General features: G+C 40.7%; 1 protein-coding gene across 1 annotated transcript; it reads left to right on the plus strand.

Moving 5' to 3' along the window:
- The first annotated feature begins 3,996 nt into the window (after positions 1–3,996).
- On the plus strand, positions 3,997–8,868 carry LOC114862669 (uncharacterized). The gene is made up of 7 exons (XM_041072379.2): positions 3,997–4,281; positions 4,395–4,513; positions 4,847–5,026; positions 6,194–6,302; positions 6,384–6,563; positions 6,638–6,805; positions 8,740–8,868. Exons 1-7 carry the CDS (start codon positions 3,997–3,999, stop codon positions 8,863–8,865), a joined length of 1,167 nt encoding a protein of 388 aa, XP_040928313.1. The 3' UTR covers positions 8,866–8,868.
- Positions 8,869–10,830: the final 1,962 nt, after the last annotated feature.

The raw sequence follows: 10,830 nt of genomic DNA on the forward strand, positions 1-10,830 counted from the left end.
CTGAAACAGCTCTCTACTGAGTTTTAACAAAGGGCTGATGGCAAAGGTCGCTTGACATTTGTGATGATAGCGTTTCATGGTTGGTACTGTACTTGGACAGTTGCTCACTAAAATCTATTCAAATGTTGTTTTATCATATTAGTTAAATTCATGGTGCTGCTCCGTTTATTTCCAGATAAAATATAGTGACAGGACAGACCAGGGCCTCCATCTTTCTTACACCAGGTGCTACTGATGATACCATGTATTGTAATTATTATCCAGCATAAAACAAAATAAGTTGGAAATGAAACGATTGACTTGAGTTTAGTTTAGAATTTAAATGCTGTATCACTTAACCGAAAGAGGGCAGCATACCACTCCTCTAACTTTCTACTGTTAAATTCTTTATCTTCATAATAATTACTGCTTTAAAAGTCTTGACTTTCATCGTTTGATTAAGAACAACAACGTTAATAAATTGTAGGGCAGATGTTTACTACAGTACTGTACCTGTTATCCACGAAAACAAAATTGTAACTTTGTCATATATATCAGTCTAATACCCTGAATTATTTAAGTAAATAAAATGTTTTCAGATATATTTTATGTCTAAAGCAGCTGCAGAGCTCACACTAGAGGTCATCACCACTTTATTAGTGGGAGAGCTGGCAACAGCCCTAAAATCACAGCTTGACCCTCAAAAAGGCCTTTAAAGTTGTAGGGCCCAGCCAAATGGCTTCATCGTAGGATCATCGTTCAACTTCCTTCAGCTTTTAAACTTTTATTGTTATTCAACTTTTTTCATCGTTTTTAAAAATGGGAATCATCGTACAACTTGTGTGTCAACTTGGCTTATTTCATCAGCTTCTGTGATCGTCATACGTTGGGGTAGAAAGGTCATTTCTACTTCAAAAGTGTCTATCATCTTTCATCTTTATCTGTGTAAATCAGCATCCTTGTATCTTCTAAAGTGTTTGATTTGTGAGGGTTTAAATATAGGGTGGTTTTGGTAAAATTTCCAGCTTTTCCATTAGCGTGTATTGCGTAAGCTAGAGTGTGTGATGTCACAGCTAGAGTGCGATGGCACTTTTTTTTTAAGACAGAACATCTGTCAGCCACAATTTTTACTCTATCAACGTAATTTTTTCAATAAATTGTAGTCATACTTGTCAGATTACGGCAGAGAGCGGACCCACGTGCACGATGCGAGGACACAATGGTAGGTAGTAAGACACAAGGTTTATTCCAATACTCGTTAGCGAAAACAGTCCAGGTCATACACAGCAAGGCTCAGGTTTTAAGGTACAAAAACGGCAGGCGTAATCAGGTCCATAGACGGGCAAGGTTCGACAACAGATAAAACACGGCTACAGTACCAGTCAGGGGTAATCAGGCGTCGGCGGTCAGGCGTACGTAACAGAGTCAAAACGAAGTACGTTGAACTGGGACAAAAACGGCTGGAAGGTGATGACGTGTATTCATAACGATCTGGCAAAGACTATGGTGACTGGTGGTGGTTTAATTACACAGGTGATTACTTAATGACTGACAGGTGTGTGTAATGAGACCGGGACGTGAAACGGGAGCTAACCAGATGAAAACAGAAACCGGAAGTACTACCAAAACAAAACAGGAAACCAAAACATGCTAAGTGCAAACAGAGTCCTTCAAAATAAATGCCAGAAACAAGAAACACAACGAGAAGCAAAAACCCAGATCGTGACAATACTTGTCGTCTTTCTAATGATGTGTCTGGCCATACCCTCAGACCTATACGTTAGTCGCTATCGACCTCAAAGCACAGAGCCATCCTAAATTTCTGTGATTCTGTAATTCTGAAATGATAATTCTTGGCAGACGCCCTTGGGAAAAACACAGGAGGAGACATATTTCAAAATTGCGACTGTGGCTACGAGCTTTCGTCCTCAAACATAAAATGAACTCAAGTTGTTCAGGGAAGCCTTGGGATTCATAAAATAAAAATATTTTTGTAATAACTATTATGGTTTTGCTGGAATAAGCCTATTTATCAAGGGTGAAAGTCTGCTTTCACAGAGCAGAGTGAGCCTGATTTTCCCGCCTTTCGTTCGTTTGGTAAGCTGCCCTCGTTCGTCGTCGATTTGACTGACAGGTCAAACTCCTGATGCTCAGTGTGCACAGCAGTTCCATGCTTGTTACTGATTAGTCATCTACACTATTGGATTGTGTAATAATTAAACACACTCCTCTTCAGCTTCAAAAGGGTCAGTTTCAAATCGTAGATGTATGGTTGTACTACGCTACCGGACCAGCTGGCTAATGCCGTGCAGTCCTATAGTGGGTCTTCTTCTTCTGTGGAGGATTGCATTGGATTGCATTCTCAATGTCGCACTACTGCCACCTATTGTATCCTAACGGTGCGGTGGTTCGTATCCATGAAGCCAATTAAAAAAAAAAAAACAACAAAAAGGTATGCACTTCCGCACAGAGTTGTGGCGAGCAGATTCGCTTGCGACACGCCCAGAAAACAGAGGTTTTACTGATGGGGAGTGAAACCACACATTGACAGGGGCAGTGTGGACGATCTAAAGGGTTTTACTGAGACATCGAAGCCCAATATTCTTGAGGGAAAAGCTGTATGATCAAGGAGCTTTAACGACTATTTTATAGTTGAATAATCACTCACACAAATCCTTTCAAAATAAAAGCACCAATGTAATTTGTTACCTTAAATGGCAAGAGTTTGGGTTCTGACTGGTTAATTATGACTAGTTATTAAACTATTACACAGCTAAGCAATTAACTACAAATACTTCCTCAAATCCTTTCAAATGAAAAAGCTAGTCAGCTTTTTCAAGATTGTCAAAAATGAACCTTGGTCAATTTTTTCATATTTGACATATTTTTACCTTGGTCAACTTTTGAATCATTGTCATCTTTTTAATCTTGTCATTGTTTGACCTTGGTTCTTTTTTTATCATCATCTTTTTAACTGCCATATTTTTAATCACTGTCATCGATTTAATCTTTGTCAACATTTTGTCCTTTTCATCGTTTTGATGTACACTAGTAATCTTTTTGATCTAGTCAACTTTTTGAAGTCAGCAGCTTAATCAGCGTTTGGCATCACTGCGGCAGCAGATCAGCTCTCCCACGTAATTTCTGAGAAATTACTGTTTTTCGTTTAGTCTTCATCATTAGAAGGTAAAGTAGCATCATATGATTAGCACTTTGAATGTATCATATTACTGGTCAGTGACGTAATTCGTTTATAGATGACAGTGATAAAGCAGGCCGATAAGAACTTCATTTGGTTTCAATAAAGGCCCTGGCTCATGATGATGAGGTGAGTAACATCCCAGCAAGCTCACAACCGACCTTCAACCGACCATCAATGTTAAAATATGGTTGAAAAAATGTCAGTTATTGTTGTGACGTTGATGCAACATTGAAACAACATTGAATGCGGATGGCTGTAAAAATGTTAACAAAATACCTTTAAAGTAATGTTGAAATAATGTCAGTTATTGTTCTGAAAATGATGTAACATTGAAATGTTTGATCAACGTTGAATCAACAAAATCAACACATAATCCAATGGTCATTCAACCATAATATGACGTTGATTTAACTATGATTCAACGCCTTTCAAATTCAAATGCCTGCTGGGAAATGCTTAAATGCTCTGAGCCTCGTTCACAGTATTTATATACACATGAACCAATCACATCAAACATCTCCTAATATAGTTAAAGCAAACTGTTAAATTACTAACAATATCCATCTGAGCTGGCGCTTCATCTTCGATAGGCTGCCTCAGTCACACTGCTTCACACCCCATAGGTGTCAGCAAACAGGAGCCCAAAAACAAGAAAGTCGCCCTTCACTTCCACTGCAGCGCTCCCTCCCACCATAATCTGTGTACTTCTTGTTTTTGACAGCGGAGCGCTGCGCTTTTACGCACGGCTTTCACTGTAGTGGAGAGCAGCGTGCGATGCAGACCGTCGCATGTCTCCCTGTTAACCGCTGCTGACAATGGTCCTGTTACTGGCTTTAGTTGTTATTCTCTCGGGAGAACCAGCTCTGTGTCTGCAGGAAGAAGGAGCTTTCACTTTGGATGGAGACATCCGCCAGTTCGCCGTGACCACCGACACGGTTTACATCGCCACAGAGGAGACGCTGTACCAGCTGAGCCACAGCCTGACACTGGTCCAGAGTCTGAGCCTGAGGGGGATTTTAAAGGAGGGGAAAAGCGTGGAGGACGCGCAGTTTCACCGCGTTTCTGAGACGACTGAGCGGAACGCAACGTTTAATGTCCACGTATTGTTGCCATTTGTTGCGAACAAGTCTCTGGTCAGCTGCGGTGCGACTGACAATGGATGTGGATACTGTGAAGTTCTGGACTTGAACAACATTAAGAGAATTACTCATAGCGAGAGGATCCAGGTGGGACCATTAACCATTGCAGGAACCATGCAGTGTTGTCAGGTTACAACCTCAGTGATGTGACCAGAGTGAGGCTTCAGAGAGACACGGCCTGTGCTGCACAAGAGTGAGTTTGACTGACAAACTAAACCTTTGGGGTTTTTAAATAGAAATGTCTAGAAAGAGGAATAAAATGCTTTTTTTTTGGTTGATGACTTTTTGAGTGATGTGACTTTTTATGAACTGCTTTATAAACAGACACACTGCCTGTGTGTGTGTGTGTGTGTGTGTGTGTGTGTGTGTGTGTGTGTGTGTGTGTGTGTGTGTGTGTGTGTGTGTGTGCACAAACATCAGAGGCTAACCATGTTACAGTAGGTCAGATTGTTGCAGTGTGTGGCATCTCCCTAAAAACAGCAAAACTGTGACTTTGCATGTGTGTCTTCCTCTGTGCTCTGCTCAGGTCTCCTGTGTGGAACAACACTGGTGTGAATCTGACGTTCCACATTCCAAGTACAGATTATAAAGGTGTGGTCAGTGTGTGTGTCGTTCTGCCAGATGGCAGTTGCCATGGCAACTACGGCATCTCCTACCAGTCATCACCGACCTGTATCAGAACTGAACCAAACAGCGCCTGGTTCAGGTAAGTTTGGATCAGTAGTGCTGCTGTTGCTTTATATGCTTCACATATGGATTATTAGGAATGATCACTGTGATATTCTGATGACTCTGCCTCTACCTTCTCTGGTGTCCACCTAAAAAGCTCATTTATCTATGGTGACCTCTAGTAAATAAGGTCACCCAGTAGGATACATCTGGATCTGCCAAAACTCTAAATGAAGAATGAATTTCCTATTAAATTGTGTTAAACTTAGAATGATTAGCAGCTGACATGATTCAAACTCCAGAAAGTGGTAAAAAATTACTTACAGTAATTACTAATGAGAATGAAAAACGATTGCTTCACCCCTGCAGCAGATTTCCGTAGTAAGGCGACTTATTTACTGCATCGATGACAGGAAGTCTGTCAGCTCAAAGCAAATGGTAGAATTTAGAGACGAGGGGCATCAGTCATGAAAAGATGCACTTCCATTCCTTCCATTTCTGTTGTAGAAAATGGACAGCCATCTTATTTAGGTAGTTAGGTTTAGAATTGGAACGGTGAGTTTTACAGAACAACTGAAGCTAAACAACTGCTCTAACATCAAAAGGTTTTTTAGTAGGAACTACTGTCTTTTTCCTATTGCTGAAAAACATTATACAATATCAGAGTGGCTTTAGTTTTCAGATAAGATCAAACAGACACAGTATGTACCTGTTTTTTTTTCACTTTTGTGCAGCAGCTAAACGTGTTACTTCTGTTTTTAAAACCTTGAGAATATTCAAGATACAGACACTGTGTAGTCTCTACCCTGGACCTATTTAAAAAGCAATGTTCACAGGTTTTAACACAAGATTCTGTTTTCTGGACCGTGTGTGTTAAAGGTGTCACTCACTGTATGAGCGATGTGACAAGTTAATGCAGACTGACAAAAAAAGTCCTGAACTGTACAGAAACTGTATCAAGTAAATAAATAGACAAAAAGTATGCAAACTGTGTTTTAAATCAGACTGATGAAAGTAGTTCAAAACTTAACCCCCCACCTTGAAAGCTATTATTACAATACAGTCCTTCAGTCCCTTTATTCGAGAAAATATTCTGTGACCTCATTTTTCATAAACTGAATATTGAAGAGAGACTGAAGGTCATGTCAGTACAAGAAGACCATGGCTGATATTCTTCATGTGTCTGTCGTTGTGCGTCCTTTAGTGGTAAGAGAACTATCACACTCATCGGCTCCCACCGAGAGTTTGTGGAAGGGGTCATTCACAGCCACAACCCACAAGACGTCACACTACCCAGAAGCAGCAAATCTGGGGTAGGTTCAAAGCTGAGCACAGCGGTTTTGTTATTTTACATTTATCATATCATTTTATTTCTGTTTTATTTCATCCTACAGAATCTAACCTTTGAAACAAATGCAGCAAAAAGCACCCAGCAATCCCTTTTCAGCTCTGTGTCTCTGAAAGTAGCCAATGAGACCTTGGTTTGTTCCACAAGCTTCAAATACCACCCAGACCCTGAGTTCATCACCTTTAAATCCCTCACAACAATGGGCTACGTGCTCATCATCGTAGAGGTAGTTCACCTTTGTATCACACGTGATCAGACACGGACATTCATGCATAACAGCAGCATTTTATTCTGATTTAGAAGAAGAAGGATGAGCTGGAGGTGACGACAGCAGAGTTGTCAGTGTGGGGCGTTCACGGTGGAAAACAGCACCCCTGCGTCATGACTGGCAAAGAAACCAGTAACAAGATGGAGTTTTTCCACTGTCACATTAAGAACATCCCTGATGCTACATTTCAGGAGTTGATGGTAAAGCTTCCATTCTCAACAGACCAGAACAAATCAGATGTTTGTATCAATGTACCATTGAGTTGATAATAGTATATACACGTGTTTTGTTTTTTCTAACGTCTTGTTGTTGCTCATGGGTTTGTACTGCTTAAATCTATCTTCAGATACAACATTACAGTATATACTCATCTCAATTAAGCTGGTAGCAGGTCCTACAGTAAAAACATGATAGTTAACTGAACTATCAATTAGCTTTTACTGTATGTCATTGATCTATTCAGTGTCTGACGTCTACATGCTGTTTTATTATTGGCCCAGTCTCCATCTTTGGAATAAACTATTGAAAGGTCAGGTCTGTATCAACTAAATACAGTGATAACAGCTAGTGGCCCAAAATATCTTGCTAGGTTTTAACAAAAAGTGCTTATCCAGCAAATGGCTGATGGCAAACGTCAGTTGATATTTATAATGAGGATGTCTTTGATACTTTTTGACAGCTTGGTTCATAAAGACCTCCACACTGCAAATGTTTTTTTTTTTTTTGTTCTGTCCAGCAGTTTAGCAAGCAGCATATATTACGCTGAATGCCACATTGTGATGGACAGCTTTGCTTTAACAAGAAGAGTATATATAGAATATATATACTCTTCCTGATTTATGGTTTATTTAATGGTTTATTTAGCTAATCCAAAATGTGTGTGATGTTGCTGTGTTGGTGGACAGGTTAGGTTTCTGCTTTAGGGTGTGTATGCGGGAGGGTGGGGGGGTAAGGGGTGCAACCAGCTGCTGAAACCAAGCAAATCTGTTAAGTAAACAATCGGAGCAAAAAAATAAAAAAATAAATTAAAAAAAAATAAATAAGAAGCATGGGTGTACCTTAGGCTAACACATTCATAACTAAACAATTTTTGTACTGTGGTTTACCTTGGAGATTAATACTAATACCAATAATAGTGCTAAGGTATGTGCACATACTAATACAAACATATACATACAATATACATACATATGTGCATTATTATACATATCCCATACTACTTAATCAAAGTCATGACATACAACACCACAAATTCCATATTCACACATTATTCATATTGGTAGTGATAAGTATCAATAATACTTACAGTTGGATTTAGAAAGTGTCCCACTACAAGGTTAGTAAGGCTGTAGCTTAACATTATTCACCCAAAGGGTGAGGCAGACGTTGGTGCATGAACAAAGCCACTTGTGGAAGCCAGGGTGATGTGAGGGGCTCGGCCACTACGCCCATCCAGCAAGCAGAGGAAGGAATCCCAGCAGCCAGGGAGCCCACACACCTTCAGTTCCAGGAGGGCAGGTGTTGCAACCCAAGCCGCCCACACAGAGCCCCCCAGGCAGAGCTGCAGCAGCCACAGAGACAGCACCCGAGGCCAGAGTGGGCCACCGGGGGTCAACGCTGTCCGCCCCATGAGAACCAGGGGCAAACACTCCCCCCGGCGGGAGGGTCGGCCTGAAAGAGTAGAGCCCGAGGACCCACGGTCCGTAGGGAGCCCGCCAGAAGATGCCCCCGCGCCCAGAGTGGGGCCCGCCCCCAGTCCACCACCCCCACACAAGCGGAGCGGGGCCTACCCCATCGGCCCGACCTCATCCCCTGGCGCTACAGCGGCCTGCAGCACAAGGCCAGCAATTGGTGGGGTCAGCAGAAAAGAGACCACCCAGGCAGACGATCATCGTACCCCGGGCGAAATACCGAACCCCCACACTTCAACCGCACCACACGCTTACCAACTCACACAAACACAGACGCATACACCCACCCACATGTGCAACACACATCATCACATCACTGCAAATGTTTTTTATCATCTCAGTCTGATGCAACTTGCCTTCATTTTGGCTTGTTTTTGACTGAATTCTCACAGTACAGTAGATGTATTTTAGTTAAATTCATTGTGCTGCTCCCTTTGTTTCAGATACATTATGGAGACAGGACAGTGAGACTAGGGCCTCCATCTTTATTACACCAGGTCCTACTGATACTGCGTGTACTGCTGATACCGTGTGTGTTCATAGGTGAGTATCCTGGACTAATACAGTGATTTTGATCTAGTCACTGTCATAGCTGTGCAGCTAGTTTAGTCAGTAGTAGACAGTGTATTTTTGACTTGGTTTGAACCAGTAATCGTATGTTTCAGTGTTGGTGATGATCTGTCGATGGCAAAAGAAGCTCATTGCTGAGAAGAAGCTCTGATTATTCGGTCCAACTATTATTAAATGTTTTTAATTTTTTTTCTTACTGATTAGCCCTTTTACACACTGTCAAAGACCTCAGAACAGACAGACTACCATTTTCCATTTAAGAGCAAGCAATCAGAAGAATTAGCAGAGGTGGACAGTCAGATAATATTTAATTATCAGATGATTTTTAATAATGCAGTAGTGTGATTATATTCTTATTGTTATTACTTGTAATCAGGGTTAAAGTTAAAAGTTTAATGTTTGAGGACAGGGGTCAGGTGTATAGGGATATGCCATGGCAGAAGGACACTGAACGAAAACTGAGTAAAAACGAAAGGAGGAAGTCTTTGGAGCAAAACAGCTGACTCTGGGCAGCTCAGCCCCATCATCCAGGCAGGATGAAGCATCATGGAGAAAATCGAGTTCAGAGCCGAAATCGAGGGACCCCCATGAAAGTCTCTGTAGGTGCTAGAGTCGAAGCAGAACGTTAGCCTGCTTTGGTGCTACCGTCAGGACCCTTGAGGAGAACGCCTCCGGACACAAGAGCAGAGGAGACTGGAACAGAGGTTCCAGTCTTCTGTACAAGAGACCAGGCTGACCTGGTCTCTTGTACTGGAGATTGCAGAGTAACAAGTAACACTTGTGCTGCATAAATTTTAATTAATTATGTAAATATTGAATCATGCTTAATACAATTACATGTAAATTGTTCATTCAAATAACACAGTAATAACAAAAGAAACAAAAATTGTGAATCATAAAATAGCTAAACCCTGAAAGCCCAGTCTAATGTAACAAATGTCTTTTGTTTTATAATAAATCATCCATTACATGATACATGTTAAAAAGTTGCTTTAAATATTAAGTTGCAACCGGTGCACACGCTATTGGTAAATTACAATCATCATTTTTACACAGTGTTGCAATTACTAACCAGCGCTTCCTGTTCACGTCGAGCACGTGAACAGAGTGCATCACATCCTCATGCACGCGCGCTACCAAACACCTCGTTTCATAAGCTACTTTTAACACACGCGGACACATTAGGAGAACAACGAAGCAAAGTATGTAGGTGCTTTATTATTATTATTATTTTAATGTTGTTGTATTATTCTTAACATGGTTTTATAAATCGGGTAAGTTAAAAATGAAGCAACTGACGTGAGTTCAGTTCAGGTTTTAAACGCTGTGTCGCTTAACCGCAAGAGGGCAGAATAACACTTCTCTAACGTTATACCTTTAAATCACTTTCAAAAGTCTTCATTTCACTGAGAAAAAAAAACATGACATACATAGATACAACATAAAACACAAGTTTACTCCGGTCTCTTTTTATCTACCTAGGAGCTGTGCTACTAGAGCTTATTTTTCTTTAATATTGTTGTTATTGTAATTAATCCACTCTGCTACTGTATGGTGACGATAGTGAAATTGTTATACCATAAATTGAATGTTTTTATTTATATTTTATGAGGAAGGCAGCGACAGAGCTCATACTACAGGTCAGTGAGACACCACTTTGTTTAGGAGGTGAAGGAGCATCATAGGATCATTCTTAATGAATTCGTCCTTATTAGTTGGTGACGTCATTCGTTTAGATCACGGTTTTAAAGCAGGCCAATAGCAACTTTATGCAGTTTCAATGAAGGCTCTCTGGTTCATTCTTCTTGAGGTGAGTAACACAGTGTAAATGATTAGCAGCCACAGGAGAACGGCAGAACAAAGAAAAATGTGCAAAATGGAACATAAGCTATTACCTATTTACATATTTACGGTACTTTTATTTTTGAAAGCACACAGATCAATGGATTCACTATGTTCAGACC

This window comes from Betta splendens, chromosome 9 (assembly GCF_900634795.4).
Source record: "Betta splendens chromosome 9, fBetSpl5.4, whole genome shotgun sequence".
Taxonomy (NCBI): domain Eukaryota; kingdom Metazoa; phylum Chordata; class Actinopteri; order Anabantiformes; family Osphronemidae; genus Betta; species Betta splendens.